This window comes from Bolinopsis microptera, chromosome 7 (genome assembly GCF_026151205.1).
Source record: "Bolinopsis microptera isolate Bmic1 chromosome 7, MBARI_Bmic_1.0, whole genome shotgun sequence".
Classification (NCBI taxonomy): Eukaryota; Metazoa; Ctenophora; class Tentaculata; order Lobata; family Bolinopsidae; genus Bolinopsis; species Bolinopsis microptera.
Genome location: NC_087078.1, coordinates 11,671,063 through 11,692,738, shown reverse-complemented (window position 1 = coordinate 11,692,738; position 21,676 = coordinate 11,671,063). Strand labels below are relative to the sequence as shown.

The 21,676-nt window shown below is 38.2% G+C and overlaps 2 protein-coding genes across 2 annotated transcripts in view; one reads left to right on the top strand and one right to left on the bottom strand.

The window, feature by feature from the left end:
• The first annotated feature begins 1,303 nt into the window (after positions 1-1,303).
• Positions 1,304-20,741, top strand: LOC134818124 (serine-arginine protein 55-like). Its single transcript, XM_063827554.1, has 7 exons — positions 1,304-1,456; positions 1,660-1,730; positions 1,835-1,918; positions 5,017-5,092; positions 10,252-10,325; positions 11,878-12,021; positions 20,319-20,741. The coding sequence occupies exons 1-6, from the start codon at positions 1,328-1,330 to the stop codon at positions 12,014-12,016; spliced, it is 573 nt and encodes a 190-aa protein (XP_063683624.1). The 5' UTR covers positions 1,304-1,327; the 3' UTR covers positions 12,017-12,021; positions 20,319-20,741.
• Positions 20,742-20,829: 88 nt separating this feature from the next.
• The window catches only part of LOC134818697 (mucin-3B-like), a gene marked incomplete at its 5' end in the record, with an annotated part of 79,541 nt that continues 78,694 nt past the window's right edge, over positions 20,830-21,676 (bottom strand). The window contains one exon of the mRNA XM_063828336.1: positions 20,830-21,354. Within this exon, the coding sequence (XP_063684406.1) occupies positions 21,152-21,354 (203 nt within the window). The remainder of the gene's footprint in view (positions 21,355-21,676) is intronic.

Below are 21,676 nucleotides of genomic sequence, written 5' to 3'. Positions count from 1 at the left end.
ACCGATGCATTTCTGAAACAATGAAGAAAGTGAAGAGTCATCAGCCCATATCTATGTATTCTCTCTTTTAGAAGTCTGAGCTCAGAGATGACAGATTTGTGACACCACAATCATCACACAATTTCGCATACAAAGGGGCAAATCTATGGAATACGTTTCTTGAGCAGTCAAATGCACGTGGTAAAATAGGTTCACTAGGCTCAATTAAATCCCAATTGAAGCATTCTATCATGAAGGCTCAACACCAACCTGACAATATTAAAATTATAACTGGCAGGACTTAATTATAACTGGCAGGACTTAAACTTCAACACTTTCGTATGAAAATACCCCCATTTATATTTATATCTTTTTTCATTTTACACCTGTTTCTCTCATCATATATATACCACAAAAGAAACAGATTCAGTCGATCATTACATTCTACACTCACTCCACCACACATGCACACAAACCATTGAAGCAGGTTACACGCGGGTGTACTGTTCACTTTATCTGAAGGGAAAAAATGATACTTTACGTAACGCACAATTTACGTTTTTGTAGCCAAATTACTCAAGCGCTACTAGCCAGATCTACACAAATGCGTGAGCGCTTGCGCAGCTCACTTAGCCAACACTCATGTTTACATCAGGCAATGGTTCAGTTTAATTGTGGTAAGGGCACAGCCTGTCAAAAACCCTTTTTGCATGATCTGTTGACACCGCCTGAAGGTGATTGCATAATAACGGATCAACGTGGAATCATACGATAATAAGCTTGCAGCTTCCAATGACAATATGTGCGATGTTGTTTTTAATCTGGTGTCATGCTTGAGTTGGTTTTGGGCCTCTTCATGTTTATATTTTATTTGTTATTGGTATTCGATATTATGAGCTAATATGAACATATACATTTAGTATCTAAAAGTGTATAGCGAGCTTATTTAACAATTTTATAATCAATAATGTATTGCGAGCAGCTGTGACTTAAATATCGCATGACAATCATATAACTTAATTTTACTGCATACTGGAATATAAGGAAAACAAAATAAATGTCAGACCCGTCACCACTCTCAGCAGTCAATCAGGGCTCATAAAAGCTTAATAGACAATAGTGCTTGGGTTCTTTCACCAGCTGTGGCAATGTGAGTGGCGGTGTGGTCAGACCCACTCTAACAGCGCGTATTATTATTAAATACAAGCGCGCTAGCTGCTAGCATACTTGTATCACTTACTTTGAAATCAAGTTTATTCGGATATATATATTTATTAATTGATTGTGTATTGAATTGGTGATAAATAATAAAATTGTCTTTTCTAGAATGTGTCTATAATGTTCAACAATGCCTAGTTCTTACACAGTTTATCTCGGTAAAATACCTTCCGACACTCAAGAGCAAGACATAAAGAAGTTTTTCAAAAACTATGGTAAACTGCTGGACATTATAATCAAGAAGGGTTATTCTTTTGTCGTGAGTACTTTAGAATATACTATACTGTTTACAGTCTATTGTAAAAATAATCTCATGTTCATAAGATAATCATAAATTGATTAAATTTGGTGAAATAGCTCTGAAATTCCGTATGTTGATATACCTGTTATTGTGGCGTTTTTGAATGGCTAACATGAAGAGTGTTGTACTTAATAGTAAAATAAATGTGAACATTTCCTCAGGAGTTTGAAGACAGGAGAAAAGCAGAAGAGGCTTGTGACGATTTAAATAGCAGGGACTTTTTAGGAAATAGGTAAAAAGATAATTTTAAAATGTTAATATTACAGCTGATTTTAAACTTGTTTACTTGACACAACACTTCATGATTTTACTGTGACTTACAAGTCATATTTTCAGATGTGTTGTTCAATTAGCAAAGGGATCTAATAGAACTAAAAATAGATCGCCACCCCGTTCAGATTACTGTCCATCTACTGCAAGGTAAAATAAAAGATATTTGAAGGTTTATATTTCCAAAAAAATATTTCACAAAAAATGTTTCACAAAGCAGCCAATTCCATAAAATGATTAACTATAAATCAACCCCATTTGAAGAGAATAATTCCGACTTGAAATTTTGCAATATTTTACAACTGACCACAGATTTAAAGTAAAGCTTGATCTTATTTGTTCTTATGTACAGCATAATGATGTTGATAGTTGAATTCAGTAAAATACAGTGAACGTAAATGTAGTAGGCTGAGAACTCGTAAAAGCCACTCATAGCCTTATTCGTTGTTTCTGGGAACAGGTACCTGAAAATTAAGATAATTTATATTTTTATCCTTCCTTTAAATGAAGTGTTACTCTTCATAGATATTCAATACATCTTCAAGGCAGGGGACATTAAGTTATCAAATTTTCTAGCAAAACTTACCAACTGGTTCCGCTCAATGTGTGATAAAGACTCATTACGTATATCACATTGTAGTGGATGTTTAACAGTATGTATATGATTCCTAACAAGACAACTGTTTTAGTTGCCTCAATCCTTCTCCTCTGTCTTAACCTTTGCCCCCTGCTATTTCTTCTGCTGCACTGCACTTTTGTAGCCCGATTGTTCCAAATCTTGACACTCGACAAAATACAACAGATAATTATTATCATAGGGATTATGACACGATTGACTGATGTGTGGATGGTTAGATAAATTTTGAATTGTAGTGAATCGTAGGGCATAATTTTGGGCATGTTGTAATTACATTGAACTCCATCATAGTCCGGTTTGTAGAAACTTCCAAACCACAGTGGAAAAGTGGTGTCGAGGATGGTCACTGTGATGTAGATTAAAACTGGGATTAACACTGTCTTCTTCTGTATAGCTCTAAAGGGCTGGTAAATTGAGATGGTTCTACACAGGTTGAGGACAGCCATAACAAAGATTGATGTTATGTCTAGAGTAAACCAAGATATTCCATAGATTTGGCAGAATGTAAAGTTACCAATCAGCACCTGAAAGGAGTTGTGTGATATATCATCAAAACCACAGACACCTGACATTCTATAACTCCAAATTAAACAATTATTAAATAAACATGACACAGATTAAAAACCTTGCTGTTGTTGAGAACTCCTGATACTCCAATAACAAATCCGAACCCACAAATCAGGGCATCAATGAGCGTAATTAAGATGTAAAGTACTCCACTAGTTCTACTCTTCTTGTACCGAGCGAAGAAAGTGAAAGCTATCAAGTTAGCTGGACATCCGATAACAAAGCAGATGAGAGCGACCAAACCCCAAAATGTCACTATCACTCGGTGACTGGTTGTGATCAACTCTTCTGTCATAAGTATTATAGCTGAGGGGCAAAGAAGATTAAGCAAACAAAGGGAAAAGGACAAAATACATTTACAATATTCACGTTCCTATAATCTTTATTTTAAAGGCTCCCCGGCGGGGAAATGTATTTAGTCCCCTCGAATCTATCATATGTTCTCAATGAGCAGTGACCACATGTGCAATCACTAATTATGCAGTCCACCAAAATGACCGATAGAAAGAGTGGATTGTATTTCGCCATTTCCATTGGCGCAACACCATCATTAGTATCAGTACTTTAATGTAATCACAAAATTGTCGTCCATGAAATTACTTATTTTGTGACTCCTGTACCAACGTAGGTAGATTGTAGCAGCAACATATGATTGCTTCAAGACGATTGCCAGTCATGCATTCTGATATAATTCTGTGATAATCTTTGTCAGTTGCAAGGATTATAGTTGACATGATAATTTCTTACCAATTTTCAAGTATCACCAGATGCCTCTTCTAAGAAAATCCAACACATTTATTGCAAGTGATCCTTATACGATGGCGCGAATATTGTTGAAGACAACTTTACCATATATAAGATGATATGCCTGCGTGTAGTTGTAGCCCAATTCTGAAGAAGACCAAACTTCAAATATCTACATGTCAGACAGAAATGAATATATTATCGTATCTTCGAAAAATTACACTTCACATAATGGAACCTGACAAATTTGTGAAAATACTGGATTATAGACGGCTCTAAAAGAACGGACGATGCCAATTTCCAACTTCAGTCTACTATACCGTCTACTTATACCGCTTCTTGGCAATAATGATATAAGCTCTCAAATAAAACGAAGTGTAAACTGAAACTTAAGGTTAGAACAAGACGTGCTAAAATCATGAACCAAGCTGCCACTAACCCTGAAACTCACTCAACCTTGAAAATAGCTTAAACTCAATAAATGATCGATATATCGGCGTTAATATTTAACGAGATAGAGAGAGCCTCACGTGTTCAGCTCTGTAATAAGTAAATTGTTTAAGTGCCTCTAAAGAGCTCCCTTTAGAGAGCTCCCTTTCCAGCCCTGTTTTGGGAGCAGGTGTTTAGAAAAACCCGGCTCTTGTTTAGCAGGTACCTAGTGGTCAGTCTCTTGTAACTTTCTTCATTGTTAAGGTCTCTGGAAATTAGGTTACTCGAAACAAGAGAATTTGTAAAAGAAATTGATTTGACGTATTAGTTATCTTCCAGTATTTTCTGTGTAATAAGTGTGCGCTGTGTTCTATCAAGAATGGTAAATTTGCCGACATGGTGCCCTTATGGTCTGATGAGTAATGATGGAATTTACAATGTCAGCTGGATGCAATTACCAATCTGTTCTTTTCGTACGGGGTATTCTCCATTGTTGAAGATGTATGAAGAGTCAAATACCTTAGTTTCCTGAGAAAATTTTGATTAGCTCAGAGTTCAGACGCAGTCAAATGAATTTTCTAGGGAGGTCAAAATGGTTTACACCATCTGTGCTCTTTTTGTTTACGCAAGTTCAGGTAAATCAAAAAGAAAGTAAAATATACAATATAAATGTCATATACATTATATGTAGAATGTAGATCTAGTTTCAACTCTTTTAATATTACGTTCTTGGATAATGCAAGGTGCCATATAGTAAGTAAACTATGCTCATTAAATGAATATAAATGAGGCTGTCTATCTTGATACATTTTACTCTACTGCTAATGTAAAATCTGTAATTTCCCAGTTACTAACATGCTTGTTATTACAGTCACACGAGGATTCGTCCCTATAATACGGAAAACAGAGTTGTGGTGGACAATCTCAGTACGAGGACTACATGGAGAGTGGGTTAATTAATTAATTATTTAATCTAATTATCATTTAACAATTAGCTTATTGAACAAAAATGCACACGGTAAAGCTATATCGTAAAATTACTTTAACATTGAGTTTATTTATTTAAAAATATAACTGTATCAGCTTTTTTATTCAATATAATAGTTTATCACTTAATGACATGTTAATGACATGTTAGATAAATGATATGATATGATATGTTTGTGGACTGTGGAGAAGTAAAACATATTTTTGGCAAGAAATGAAGGACCGATCATTCAAATATGCAGGTTATTATTACGTGTAAATAATATACTTTTAACTATGTGTTCAAAGTATTCAGCAGTAGTCAAGGCTGTCAATTAAACTAAATAATTAAAATTTAACATTTAACATTTTTGTTTGAAGATCTAGTTCTTGTAGATAAATGAAAATGAACGATCTACCAGTACCCCGTTATTTGTGGTTTTATCTACGTGACTATAGCTATTAGCTACGTTGGTCGATAAAATGTTGGGTATCGTGACAAGATATTAATTGGTACGTCAGTTTATGGTACTTACTGGTTCTCTTATCTCTTTTAACGCTCACATCTAACGCTCGGGAGCAGAACTGGATCAAACATTGTTCAAATCAATTGGAACAATTTGGTGGAACATTTGGTGGAGCATCTGGTCGCTGAAGCCGCCTTAAGTCAAGTCAAGTCGTATTTGGTTCAAATGGTTGGTCAAGTGTTGGTGGTAGTTGTTTGAAAGCTCATGTTATTAGATGGTAGGGTATGTTTTCATCAATATGTAGATTGTAGATTCTAAATTCTAAATTCTAGGATCTAGATTTTATGTTAATTCCCCTCTAAAGTCTATATATTATATATGCACCGCCGTTCGGTTCTATTATATAATATGATATAACGGAACGTCGGTGCAAAGCATATTTACGCTCGTTTTGCATAAAAATGTTAGAGCGAATTATAATAAATGTGAACAAAGTCCGGTTCTTTTGCGATAGTCAAAACGCGACAACTAGCGCTGGATGGCGACAACTAGCGCTATCCAGCGCTAGTTGTCGCCATCCAGCGCTAGTTGTCGCTATCCAGCGCTGGATAACGCTGGCCAGCGCAAAATATATATGTTCGATAATTGTCGCTATCCAGCGCTAGTTGTCGCCATCCAGCGCTAGTTGTCGCCATCCAGCGCTAGTTGTCGCTATCCAGCGCTAGTTGTCGCTGGCTATGCGACACTGTCGCACGCGATAGTTTGCGATGGCCAGCGCAACTGGCCATCGCAGAAAACAGTTCGATAACTAGCGCTGGATGGCGACAACTAGCGCTGGATAGCGACAACTAGCGCTGGCCAGCGCTGGCCAGCGCTAAGCGATAGCCAGCGCTGGCCAGCGCTGGCTATCGATATCAAGCGCAAAATCTTTGCGCTATTACTCGTCAGCTAGCGCTAACCAGCGCTGGCCAGCGCTAGCCAGCGCTAGCCAGCGCTGGCCAGCGCTAGCTGACGAGTAATATCGCAACTATATTGCGCTGGCCAGCGCTGGCTGACGAGTAATACTAATATCGAGCGTGCTAAATCACTCTACAGTCGATCTTCGAGATTGTTCTAAAAGGGCCCCCGATGGTTGTGTCCAACTTCAATCGATGTATTTTCGGACGCTAATTCCGAATCAACCCCCATGGGCCCATGACATAGGGTTAAAATGCTCTCCTGACGAGATATTGGCGAAAAACTGTACATGTATCGATAAACAAAATTAACTATAATGGGAGCGAGATAACAGATTCTCAGCAAATTGCGAATAGCTTCAATGACTATTTCTGCAATATAGCTGAGACTCTTAAGAGAGAAAACGGTCTCGTATGCTCCGAGGGCCGGACTATCGTAACAGAAACTCAAGATAGCAGATGCCAGCGGAGCATGAATCTAGAAGATTCGTCCGCATCAGAAATAATTGAAATAGTTAAGGGTTTGAAGATTAAGTCGACTTCTGATATGAGTATACTTCCCCTGAAAAAAGTGAGCAATATACTTGCACCAGTGCTTAGCTGCCTAGTCTCTGCGTCTCTACATCAGGGGAAGTTTCCACATAAATTGAAAATCGCGAAAGTAATTCCACTTCACAAAGGTGGGTCACGTGCTGAAGTTTCAAACTATCGACCTATCTCACTACTCTCATGTTTCTCAAAAATCTTTGAAAAAATTATGCAAGCGCGACTAATAGATCACTTAAAGACAGAGAAAATCCTATTTGACTCTCAATACGGATTTCGGGCTGGGCATAGCTGCGAACATGCTTTACTAGAAGCCCAAAACCATATTCACAGGGCACTAGAAAAAAAGCAGGTCACAGCACTGCTTCTATTGGACTACAGCAAGGCCTTTGACATGGTTGACAGCAGTATTCTTCTGAGAAAACTTGAGCACTATGGAGTTCGGGGGTTGGCTTTATCTTGGTTTGACTCATATCTAACCGATAGAGAGCAATACGTGAGCGTCAACAACTGCAAGTCCGCTCACCTCAAACTTAACTACGGAGTTCCACAGGGCTCCATTCTCGGACCAATTCTGTTCATAATTTACATCAACGACCTTCCTCAGATTAGTAATTTAGCTAAACATATTTATTTCGCTGACGATGCTAACCTAATAATAAGTACAGATACTTTTGAACAACTTAATGCAATGGTGAATGAGATTCTGACTTTGATAATTGATTGGGCTACTAATAACGGGCTCAAATTAAATGCTAGCAAAACTAAATATATGATCTTTACAAATAAGAAAACTGAGGATATAGAAATCTACATGGGAGGTGAACGACTAAAGCAAAGTTATCACGAAAAGTTTCTTGGCGTGATCATTGATACCAAGCTAAATTGGGCCCACCACATTAGACATTTAGCCACTAAAGTATCTAGAAATGCGGGCATTCTCTACAAACTCAAAGGCTCAGTACCTAACAAAGCACTCAAGTTGATATACAACAGCTTTGTTCAGTCTCACTTGTACTACTGCTGCACAGTTTGGGGAACAAGATCGCTAAACTCCGTTAAAAGAGTCTTCTCGGCCCAGAAAAAGGGCATTCGCGCTGCAGATAACCAATACCACCGCTATTTTTATGACAAAGATCTGAATAGCACACCTTCACACACAAAGGAAATTTTCAATAAACTAGAAGTATTAGCTTTACCGAACGTGATAGCTAAATGTATATTATGCTTAATGCACAAAGTTTATTCTAACACTGCACCACCAAATATTATAAGAATGTTCACTGTTTCAAACTTAAACGCACCTAGAAGAGAACCTGAGTTCTTTGCAGTACCATTTAACCGTTTATGTAATTCAGACAAGAGCATTTCTTACATTGGGCCTAAGTTATATAACAAAACAGTCAACATTATTAACAAGGACATAAAATACGTCACCACTTGCCTACAAGACAAATTCCTAAATTCATTCAAGTCTACAGTCAGCAAGCATGTGCTTACTGCACAAGCACTTAACCCGGATGACAAGGACTGGAACAACTCAAATTTCGTACTTTTAGAAATTTAAATAATTTGGTACAACATACGTTGATCATAATAACGAGCAACAAAACTTTAACCTCATAACGAAATATGACTATCTTCGAGCATTTTTTACAATGCTATCGCTACAGCGCAATTTCACTGTCATTTACAACTTTTAAAAGATAAAAATATCACCGCGCATTCTTCAGACCCTGTGTCGCTGTTCTAAATTTATGTCAAGAGATAAGAGTTATTTCAAATTCTTAATAGTACTATTTAAATTTGCTAATTGCGTAATCATATTTTATACATTATTAATATTTTATACATTGTGTGCATATATTTATATTTGATTGTAATTAAAGATTTTAAGGCGTTAGTGCCGAGTAATGCCTTCGGGTAGTGCTCCTCAATCAATCAATCACGTGATATGACCGTATAAGGAAGTTAGTCTAATTTCTCGTTATTGTTAGGGTTTCAGCATATATGTTTTTGTTAAGGATTGGGTTAGGGTTAGGGTTGGGATCAGATTAGACTTAGAGGGTTGGGGTTTCGAAAAGTCGTTCAGAACCAGCTAGAGTCAGAGAATGGATTAAAAAAGGCACGTGACAGTCAAGTGTAAAACTAAAGTGATTAATCATCATCCGAGTAATATCGCAAGTATATGATTTTGATACATTGCGCTGGCTAGCGCTGGTTACCGCTGGCTAGCGCTGGCTAACGCTGGCTAGCGCTGGCTAGCGCTGGATAGCGACAACTAGCGCTGGCTAGCGCTGGCTAGCGCTGGCCAGCGCTGGATAGCGACAACTAGCGCTGGCTAGCGCTGGCCAGCGCTAGCTGACGAGTAATAGCGCAAAGATTTTGCGCTGGATATCGATGGCCAGCGCTGGCTATCGCTTAGCGCTGGCCAGCGCTGGCCAGCGCTAGTTGTCGCTATCCAGCGCTAGTTGTCGCCATCCAGCGCTAGTTATCGAACTGTTTTCTGCGATGGCCAGTTGCGCTGGCCATCGCAAACTATCGCGTGCGACAGTGTCGCATAGCCAGCGACAACTAGCGCTGGATAGCGACAACTAGCGCTGGATGGCGACAACTAGCGCTGGATGGCGACAACTAGCGCTGGATAGCGACAATTATCGAACATATATATTTTGCGCTGGCCAGCGTTATCCAGCGCTGGATAGCGACAACTAGCGCTGGATGGCGACAACTAGCGCTGGATAGCGCTAGTTGTCACCATCCAGCGCTAGTTGTCGCGTTTTGACTATCGCAAAAGAACCCAAAGTCCTCATTGTTAATAAAACAATTATTTTGGATTCTATTGTTCAACTTTTGTTGCTCTCTAAATCTACTAGCATAGTGTTACAACAATTATAAACTAATTACGTGTTACGTTAATTATGCTGTGTAATACACGCCGTGTCCATCCTTTATAGCTGGGCAATTGCAATTTTTATCATTTACAATCAACATTGTATTAAGAGGCAGTAAATTAACGGGCTGTGATATTATCATAATATGATTATCAGTTTGTACAGCCGAGTATTGTAAATAGGTTTACTAAGGACGTACATAATACATAATAAATAAAAGTGATACTCAAGATACAATTTCCTGATTTCGAGGAGAGTCTAAATAAATTATTCTCAGGAACTGAAAGATTATTTTAGGAGAGTTGGGGAGGTGACGTTTGCTGATGCTCACCGTTATCAGGAGAGACAAGGGTGAGTATTTAGTCAGTCTAAACTGTGATTAATGATCTCAAATCGTAGGTATCAAAGTCACAAAACTGTGCACCATTGACTCCTACATATTGGCTCTGGGATGTAACACGACTGATGTGTCTGCTAAGCTTTGTGTGATATTGTGTGATATTGTGTGATATTGTATAACCTCTCTCACGAACTAGCCTCTTTACAATTACATAATACATAATAATTATTTGTAATTTGTAAAGTTCGTAGATTCCTCTACAGGGTCATCGAATAGTTCGACCGCCCTTGTTTTACAGTACACTACATTGTAGATGTTCTGAAGGAGTATCCTAAGATTCTTGATCTTTTGGCACAGGCACCCCTCCTCATTTAACCCTCAATCAAGTTTCCTATCATTCGGCTGAGTCGACCGAGGAGATCGCATAGATCCAATGAATCCTTAGCTACTCCCTAGACTGGGTGATACTGGGATTCGAACCCTTAACCTTCTGTACAGAAGGCGGAAGCTCTAACCACTAGGCCACCCAGCCCCCATGTAACTAACCTCTTTACAATTACATAATACATGTAATGTGCCAGTTGTAACTCTCATAAAACTGTCTCCACAATAGTAAGAAACGCTGCCAACCTACCTTGCGTTTAGCTACGTTACATGAGTGGTTGGTCACGAATGGGGTTACCAGGGTGTTCACTGGTCAAGTACATTATCTTGCGTGGTATTTCAATGGTGTTAACATTTTAACAGCAACCATTTGCAGAGTCACTTATTGATTATTTGAGTTTGAGTGTTCATTCGAGACCAAATGAAGCAAAAGCTTCCTGTAAAGAGTCTCTGCAATTGCGGTTCTTTCAGTAGGAGTGAAAGCTTTGGGACGATATTGAATCCAGTGTTGCTAATTTACTGATTCACTCTTCTAAATTGTTCCACTACTCACCACTGACATTGTGGTTTTTCAAAAATCTGTAATTAAATTTATCACCTTATATGTGGACTATATTATAGTATACTAGAAAACAAAATGCAGAAATATTCGAGGAAATGTAAAATCAGTTACGTTCTAATTTCGCTTTATAATCTAGCTCCCATCTGTAAAAAGTTTGGTTCTAATGAATACTTTTTTGCCTCATCAAAAATACCAATCACAACCAAAGTAATTGGTTCATGCGAAAGCTCACTTTTTTGTAAATATTCAGGGAGACAACACACCACATTCCATTGTACGAGGTGTTGTACAATCCCCAGTAAAATGAGCCTGTTCTCAACAAAGCAGCTCTCAGAATCTTACTCCCCAGCAGGCGCTCTCACTTTTTGCTACACAATGTCTTGAGTCTATTTATAGCCTCCCCGTACGACAACGATATGAGCTGAGCAGCCTTTTATCATAGTGCCTAGTTATTATCTTCATTGTGGGAGCAAGCACTTTTCAAGCTAGGACATTGCAAATCGGTGGCGAGGAACTTGCTCATACTTAACTTTAGGGTTATAAATTCAAAAGTACCTTTTATGAAATTCGGAGAGTACTAGTTCGGATATCCATATTTGAAGAACGATTTGTTTCAGGATAGTTGACTTCGCAAGAAGATCTGAAATGAGATCAGCTGTTAAAAGACTGGATAACACTGATCTAGATGGACGCAGAATCAGGGTCACGTGCCAGAAGAGATCCAGATCCAGATCCAGATCTCCTGTGCGGCTTTAAAACTGGTAAAACTTGATACACAGTGTTGTAATCAGTTACTTATAGTGAGATATTCAGGTCCGTTATAGTTATGTTAAATTTACTGGGGTAAATCTGCCGTTTTCTGACAAAAGTGCTTAAGTAACACAAGGTTCATTTTGTGCAAATTGACTTTAAAGATTTCAATTCTGTAATTGCTCTGGGCTAGCTACTGTCCAATTTAAACTGCACCCACTATGTTTCTAAGGTACTTTGTCGACTTTTGAAACTTATGACAAGGTTTCATCATCCTAACTTCTCGGAAAGTGCCTCAAAATCACAAATTATAGTTTGAATTTCTTAGAAAAGTGCTTAAGTACAGTCACATCGGCAAATACTACATGTTCTGATGAAAATGACCCGTTCAAACCATTGGTCATCGAAAGTAAAACGAAAAATAAGCCTAAACTGTTGTGATGAAACATTGGTTGTAAATAGGGGACACGCTGAAATAGAAAATTTGAAATTACGTTTTCTGAGAAAAGTGCTTAAGTACAGCCACATCAGCAAAAGCTCAATGTTCTGATGAAAATGACCCGTTCAAACCATTGGTCATCGAAAGTAAAACGAAAAATTAGCCTAAAACTGTTGTGATGAAACATTGGTTGTAAATAGGGGACACGCTGAAATAGAAAATTTAAACATTTCGTTTTCTGAGAAAAGTGCTTAAGTACAGCCACATTAGTGGGAACTTTATCTGCGATTATTCTGACCTAAAATTTTACGACAAATTGATTGGTGGTGGTTTAAGAACACGAAAACACTCCCTCCTCCCCATCGGATTAAAAAATAGTCGGAATTCTACCAGCATTTCAACGAAGAGTTGATTGGTGAAAGTACGGGATAATAATAAATAATTTTCTTTCTTTAGAAATTAAGTTAAGAACTCAGATGAGGCTTTCTTCATAAAGACCAATGATTTGCGAATTATTGATATCGTAACGCGAGGCAAAGAAAAACAAGCGTATAAAAATGTAACATAATTGTTGTACATAAATAAATGGTAAATAATACAAGAAATAGATGATTTTTAGTCAAACACTCAGGCAAGTTCATCCAGAATACCCTACTACTCGGGGCCATAAGCCTGCACAGTTTACGTATATAATGTCTTGTTTTTTGGGAGTAGCTATCCCCCGGGGCTCTTCCTGGGCGAAAGCTATTTTTCAACCTATGAAAATTGGAAATGAGTCTCTCGTCTTTTTGTCTGAGAAATGGAGTGAAATGAAAGGAAACCTCGTCATGATTTGTTTTCCATTCCATTTCTACAGACCCACGCTGGAAACTTACAACTTTAACATCTTTAGTTTTTTAGTTTCTTGTTCCGTAGGACCTTGGCCACGATTCAAAGTCTGTGCAGTTCATGCTTATCGCAGTACCCACCTGTTCAACTGCCCGAACAAAGTCCTTATAATCATGAAGTTGACCTGATTGTTTAATGGACAACTCCAGTTCCACTTTATGGTGGAATGAGTCTGCACTCATAAAGGTGTGCACTGGCTCTAGATACTTGACCGTTATCTTGTCCAGGTCAACATCTGGGCTGTTGATAATTGAACATAGGGCAGTAAATAAAGTCCAACACTTGTTTTGAGCAGAACAATTGTCTGCCCAAAAAATGATCTCCCTGCTACCACCAATCGAGGACACATTCTCATCTTTCCTTCCTGCGATGGACTCATTCCAAAGAATCGCTGAAGGAGCTCCGTCTGACCCCAGCCTCGCGAAGGTCTTGTTAAATGTGACAAGGCGTCTTGTAAAAATCGCCTCTTTGTACTCCGGCATGTGTGGTAATAAAAGAACTTTCTCCATATCAACAGAGAAGGAGCAGTGAAGCAAATCGCTTCTATCTCTTTGGTAATGTTCCCTTGCCTGTCGATAATCCCGCCAGTCTCAACTTATAAGAGAATAACAAATTTTAGAGCAAATTATGACGTATATTTTGAAACGTTCTGCATTGACAAATCGGCAATTTTGACGGCAAAGCTAGCGTTTCTGAAGTTTATGACCATCACCAATCGATCCGCCATGAAAATTTAGATTTGTTAGTACCGATTATATAGTTTCAGTTGGCAGAATCAACATTTAATTAAACGTATAATGGCACTTAAGCACTTTTGTGAGAAAACGAGCCCGTTTTCACAAAAGTGCTTAAGTGACATAAATTGTTTTTTCCCAGGCCAAAAGACCCACGATCACCAAATTGCCGTCACTAGGCCAGTTTTGGACGTAGAAAACAATGCCACCGTTTTCAGTTCCCGACATGGCACCATTTTTGAAATAAACGGCACCCGTTTTCCAAAATGTTACTTAAGCACTTTTCTCAGAAAAATGACCATTTTTTGCATTTTAGGGGGTTCCAAAAAGGGGGTTTTGGGGGGTCGGCTAATGTATCCAATGGTCCTCAGGGATAGTTCTTGACCCAAAAACAAAAGTTAGACCAAAAAACCCGAAATTTCCAAAATGTTACTTAAGCACTTTTGTCAGAAAACGGCAGAAATGTAGCTAAAGTAAGCTAGTTTCAGGGACTGGGTTTCAGACTGGGCGATCAAAAAAATTAAGGATGTAAAAGATCATCTGAAACACACGACTATCTACTATTTCAGGCCTCATTTAACAAAAAAGGATCTGGAGAATACTTTTGTTTTTGGGCTAAACTGTGCATATTACAACATGTCCGTAATGAGTCAGCCTGGCATCCTGCCGAATATACATTTCTCGCCTTGTTTGCTTACTGCTTAGTGCTAAATACTTTTCTTATTCACATGTTTCCGCCTTTCTGAGTCTTTAAAAAAACCCAAAATCTGCGTTACATCATACTACTCTCACTGTTTTTAAACCACCTACACTTCAGTGCGAACTCATGCCACTGATAATTACTTCCATGTATTTGCCCATTAGATCCACAAAGCTAGCAAAGGGTCTACATAAGACTCAAATTGGAAGCCGCTTTAATCTCGGGGAGCAAATGTTCGCGCAAATAAACACCGTCGCGCGCGCAGCCAGGCCTATATATCTAGCCAGGCCACGTGTTGCCAGTAAAATGTATGTCTCTCACTCTCACAGTACAATCATTACTGGGCGGCGCGCAGCTTGTCAGTCCGCTGAATCGGTATGTTTATGAACATAATAGCCTGGGGTCCCCAGGTAAAACAATCATGACTCGTTCGATGTTCGAGACACATCATATGTTCCGGATTTAATGCTTACTGGGCGGCGCTCAGTCTGTCATCCCACAATATTTTCATTTTGTACCCTAAAGCCTAGGTCCCCAGTTGCCCCACGAAAAACCTCACCGAACCTCCACGCGGTGTGGGGTGGGTGGCTCGAACGGGAGGTGCATGGGTGTTTCTAACCTATGCAAAGGAAGGGACTAGCCATCTCTACAACAAGGAAAGGCTCTAATAGCCTCTACTAACCTTAGAACCGCAGCATAACCGCTTTTCCCACAGGCAAATAACACCTTCCGCAGGAAACTAACACGCTCACAGGCCCCCACATGACGTGTAACCCCAGGATTTGGTTTTGGATCGGACACTGAAAACAACGATAGAGGAGCGGTCTACACGCTCACAGGCTACCATGTTTCGTGTAACTCCAGGATTTGACACGTTCACAGGCTACCATGTCTAGTGTAACCCCAGGATTTAGCACGCTCACAGACTACCACGTCTCGTGTAACCCTAGGACTCACTTAACAGACTCTAACACGCTCACAGGCTTCCACGTCTCGTGTACCCTAGGATTTGGTTTTGGATCGGACACTCAAAACAACGATAGAGAAGCGGTCTACACGCTCACAGGCTACCATGTCTCGTGTAACCCCAGGATTTTACACGCTCACAGGCTACCAAGTCTCGTGTAACCTTAGGATTTAACACGCTCACAGGCTACCACGTCTCGTGTAACCCTAGGACTCTAACACTTAACAGACTCTAACACGCTCACAGGCTTCCACGTCTCGTGTACCTTAGGATTTGGTTCGGACACTCAAAACAACGATAGAGGAGCGGACTACACGCTCACAGGCTACCATGTCTCGTGTAACCCCAGGATTTAACACGCTTACAGGCTACGACGTCTCGTGTAGCCCTAGGACTCTAACACTTAACAGACTCTAACACGCTCACAGGCTTCTACGTCTCGTGTACCCTAGGATTTGGTTTTTGGATCGGACACTCAAAACAACGACAGAGGAGTGGTATACAGTGACGTTACAGGAACATTGCATACTCCTACGAGTTGCATGTAGCAGGCCATGACCGTCCCTGGAAGTCCCTGTCTCCTCATCGTTAACCCGTAAGGGGTTGCACCAGGGGCGGTGGTAACAGAACTTCAAGACTCTCGGAGTCTGTTGTCGATATCTATGTATAATATAATTATAGTATATAACTTGGGAGTCTCTCTCTCTAGCAGCAGGAGTTGGAGAATGGGGACGCGTTGTGAAAGCCACCGCAAGGAAGGCTTATAGTCGACGCCGACCAATCAAAAGAAAGGTCCCCAGTTAAATTTAATGCTTGCTGATGCCAATCCGTTGTAGCCTGTAGGGCAGCTTGGCCGGATAAAGTAGCGCTATAAAAGCAGAATAACAGGTTGGCCGCCGCCCAGTAAGCACCATTAAAATCTAAACCTCGGGAATGCTATTATAAGTTCCCGTTTATTTCATTTTCTGGCGTGAGCTGTCCGCCATGCTACGGTACGAGAAACAGCGGCAGTGCAAGATCCGGTTCTAAGAGATTTTTATGGTCGCGAAGAATCTCGCCAGGCTACACTGCGTCGGTGGGAGAACTATTTAGGTTCATGACATCTAACGCCCGCCCAATCATGGCAGCCCCATGACAATAGGTTGATGTCCGACCCGTTGTCCTTGGCCTATCTCGAGTCGTTGGGTCTAGGCGGAAACGCCGAAAGGGATGATGTTACCTTCTTGACTTAAACGTAATGGTAAATTTTTCTCAAAATCCTTGAATAAATGGGTAACCCCTAGTAATGTCTTTTCTAGCACTTTTAGATGTTGCAATGGTAGAGGTTGTCTCACTTGCAACAGTTTTAATCCTGTTAATACATTTAGGAGCAGTACTTTTAATAATGATTTTATCTTTGGACATACAAATTTTATATTCAATTGTAAAACTAATAATGTTATTTATGTTATTACCTGTTCTACCTGTAAAAAACAATATGTTGGAGAAACAACTCAACCACTTCACAAAAGAGTCAATGGCCACAGAAATTGTGTCAAAGCCAAATCATCCACATTTTTATATGAACATTTTAATATTCCTGGTCACGTCTTCTCAGATGCTTCCATACAGATTGTAGATTATGTTGATTCTGACATGTCCACCGATGTCAAAAATGATTTACTTCTCCTGGAGGATTACTGGATAGAGAAGCTTGGGACAGCATTCCCTCTTGGTCTTAATGACAAGAAGAAAGGAACGGGCAACATCTCCCAAGATCGGGTTATGAATTATTTTAGTGGACAGATTGCTCGATACAAACGTGGCAGAGGGAATGGAAAGAAGAAAGTTCAGCCTAAGAAGTCTCTGGATACCATAGAGTCTGATATTAACAGGCTGAAAGATAACATCTCTTCAGAACATTCCATATACAAAACATTAAAATGTTATAGCTTATCAGATTTAGACACTCTCTACTCTTTGAGTCAAAATAATTCAGGATTGATTTACAACGTATGTTCCTCTTTCTGTTCAACATTTTCCCCCAAATACCATCAGAACAAATCTGAATCCAGTAATAGAGAATTTATAATTGTTCCATTTAATTGCAAATTCATTGATAATCTTAACCTAAAATCTATTTTCTCTGACACTTCAGTCATTGATTTGCTTCCCATTTTGATTCAGTCTTTTACACCATTACAGATTTATTATGAGTATAATGATCCTATAAGTCTTTCTATTTGTAACTATGCTTCATTCTTAAAGAAACTTTCTATTTCTGATATTAAATCTATTTTAGGTAGTCCATGCGATTGTCACTCCTCCCCTTTCAATTATCCTCCTCATGGACATGTAGTTACTGGTAATTTAGATATTGTTGATAATGTTGAACTTAGGGAAGTACTTTCCTACGGTTGTAAATACAGGATTCCCACATTTAAATCTCCAGATGAGATATATATGTCAGTTACCGAAGCTGTCGATAAATTTATAAAATCAAAAAGTAGAAAGTACTGTCAAAAAGAAGTAAAGTTCAGCGATTGGAAGGAAAAAGTGTTATCAATAGTTTCCAGTCGTATTGAATATTACAAGAAAAACTTTCCTGAAACATTTGAAATAAAAGAAAACACACTGGAAAAAGATGATGTTAAAAGAAGTCTTAAATTGCTGAAAAGTAAATACATTATTTGTAGTATCGACAAAGCTTCTGGTAATTTTTCATTTATTTGTAAAAAGTTTTATGTAAAAACTCTTGTCAATGAAATGGGTTTTGATCCTAATACTCTAGAATGTATAGGTAATGATACATATAAACCCTGTAGCGAAGACGAGACTCATTATGTCAATAAAATATCTGAGAGTCTAAAGGAGAGATTTAATGTACAAGTTGAAGATAAAAACTTGCGACTAGCACGCATCTTCTGGAACCCTAAGCTTCATAAGAACCCTTACAAGGCGAGGTTCATTGCAGGTGCCCGTTTTTGCGTTACGAAACAACTTAACGTCCAAGTTAACTGTTGTCTGAAACTTTTGAGGAAATACTTCTAGAAATACTGCGAGGCAATCTACAACAACAGCGGTATAAACATGTTTTGGAGCATAGATTCCTCAAGTGAATTCCTTGAAGCTATCAAAAATAGCGATGTTTATAATATACAAGTATACGATTTTACTACTCTTTATACCAGATTAGACTTGATTGAAGTAGAGAATATGATTAATGAAGTTGTTGATTTAATATTTTCAGACCGTAATAGATATATTTGTATTTCTAAAAGAGACAGTAATACATGTTTCTTTTCCAATAAAACCTATGATTCTCATGCCTGCTTTAGTCAAGATGACCTAAAAGAGGCTGTTAAATTTATTATTTATAACACTTATGTCGTCTTCGGTGGGATTGTATTCATACAAACCAAGGGTATTCCTATGGGTGGAAATTCAAGTTCCCCTATAGCTGATCTCACTGTTGGCAAAAAGGAATTTAATTATATGAAACGTTTACTTCAGGAAAAGAAAATGGGATTAGCAAAGATATTATCCAATAATAAACGATATGTTGACGATTTATCTATTATTAACTACCTTTACTTTCATAAATTGATTAAAGATATTTATCCTAATTCATTGGAGATGGAGCGAGCTGCTTCCAATAATAAAATCATTAACTACCTTGATTTAAATATTAATATTTCCACAGAAGGACTAGAAATATCAGTGTATAACAAAACTGATGATTTTAATTTTCATGTTGTATCCCTTACATTTCCTCACAGTAACATCCCAACCGAGGTTGGCTACAACGTTTTTTCAAGTCAAGTTCTTAGATATGGTAATGTTTGCACTAGATTGGATATCTTTACCTCCCATCTTCACAAAATATTCAAAATTCTAATTGATAGAGGATATAGCCGTGATAGACTGATTAAAGGCATTAAACGTTGTCTGAGGAAATATGATAACGTTTTCAGGAAGTTCGGTATTCTAGATGACCGTAACATTATTAAAGAACTCCCCTGATATCTTTTGATTTATTGAAACACAGGTACTAACTCTGCTAAACTGAACAAATTCTGAAACTTAGGTGAATAAGTGTACAACGTGCTAAACCGAAGTTCAGACTGACCAGTGAAAATGGGCGAGCGTACCAAGTGTCATTTTAATTAGAAGTTTTAGTCAGTGATTTATTATTGAAGCTTGTAATTACAATATCTAATACTCCTATAAATACTTTAATTAATTGTTTGTCCCGTTATTCTTTTTCCTTCCTCTTTTCCTTGTCATCCCCTTTAGTTTTAAGATTCTTGCTATAAATGGCTACAGCTAACACTATTAATGCTAAGTAACAAACAACAAGTGGGAGGTGGATCGTTGGTACCATTAAATCGATTTAACACCGCAATTCCAGTCGCAAGCCTGGGACCACTACTAGCATAGTCACAACATCTACAAAGCTGCCATATAGCCTGACTGACAATTTTCTCGACTGACTGACAATGTTTCTTCTTTTTCCCCATTTAGAATACAAAGATTAGTACATTTTAGCTTATGATTAATATTATATTTTTACCTATAGTTTACCTAGATTCCCTTTTCAGAGTCATTCAGACGGATTTAAGACAGAATCTCAAATGGGAAATGGGAGAGACATGTTATTTCGACCAGGAAAAAGGGAACGGAACGTATTGATCCCGCCCCTATTTTATCCAGAAATTTGATCATCTGTGAACTCTTTATTGTATGTATGTTTCAGGCTGTAGCTTTATAACTATTTTGCTTTTTTTCTTCAATCAATTTTCATTATTACGTTATAAATAAAATTGAGTTTTCTGTTATTTTTGCATATTTCAGTTGCTACAGACTCTTAAGAGATATGATCTTCTCTTTTAATCGATGCAAAATTTTCTTTTATTTCTATAATATTTCCATGTAATAACGTTAGCTTTGGATTTGTTTATCAGAATTTGTCTTTGAATATTTAAGTTATTTTAAAGTTTGTCATGCTTTTTCAATACATATTTAAAACAATAAAAATCGGAAATTTTCCTTGTTTTCGTTCAAATTTTGAGATAAAATAAAATAGTGACCCGATAAATTAATAAGAGGACGAAGTTAAATACACTCTTCAAGAAACATCACTCGATAAAATTGAACCCGTGTGTCAAAGATCGTAAAATAGAGTTGGATTTTAGATGAGTAATAACATTGACAACTATTATAGATTGTACCATAAATTTTTGAAACTCAGAAAACCCGATCGTCACTAATAACAAAAAACCATAATCTTAACCAATTTGAAAAAACATCCACAGCGGTGTTGACACCTGACTGTTGACTGTAAATCCCATACAGTATACAGTATGCTGCATATCCTCTACACCAAACAGGATAACTGAAGCCTTCAAACAAACTCTCAACCTAAGCTTCTTACTCACTCCGACCACCTCACCTCACGCAATCCATCTTGAACTCCCTGATCATGGTGAGCTGCAATATCATCGAACCTATGCGTGTCCCGCAGTCCAAACTGTAAAATGGAGGTCGGCTGCCCGTTTCGGGGAGGTGCGGAACTACCCTGGTTCCAGGCAGGCTCGGTAGTGGACTGTTCGGTACTGGGTAGCGTGAACGGTTTCTCTAAAAAGTAAAAAGTGTGAACTTTATAGTACATGTAATATATACTGGTATATGTAATTAACAATGTGGGATATAATTCTGTAATCAAGACCCAACCCCCCTCCTATATTACATGTTCATGTTAAGCCATTTATTTATTCAAAGCTATCACAACGGATTAATGAATGAAATAATCGCAAAGCACTTACTAAACGAAAATTGGTTTAAAAAACGAAAATTTTGATTACATAATTAACGAAAATTATCCAATTGGTATTTCGAAAATCGGTAAAAAATTAAAATTTTGATTACGTAATCAACGACCAAACCCCCCCCCCCCCCC

What these genes read in the sequence shown, in the direction of transcription:
- LOC134818124 (XM_063827554.1), top strand. Translation starts at nt 1,328, where the DNA reads ATGCCTAGTTCTTACACAGTTTATCTCGGTAAAATACCTTCCGACACT. An exon ending in AGGGACTTTTTAGGAAATAG is followed by an intron (nt 1,731 to 1,834) that starts GTAAAAAGATAA and finishes TCATATTTTCAG; the next exon opens with ATGTGTTGTTCAATTAGCAA. An exon ending in TACTGTCCATCTACTGCAAG is followed by an intron (nt 1,919 to 5,016) that starts GTAAAATAAAAG and finishes TTGTTATTACAG; the next exon opens with TCACACGAGGATTCGTCCCT.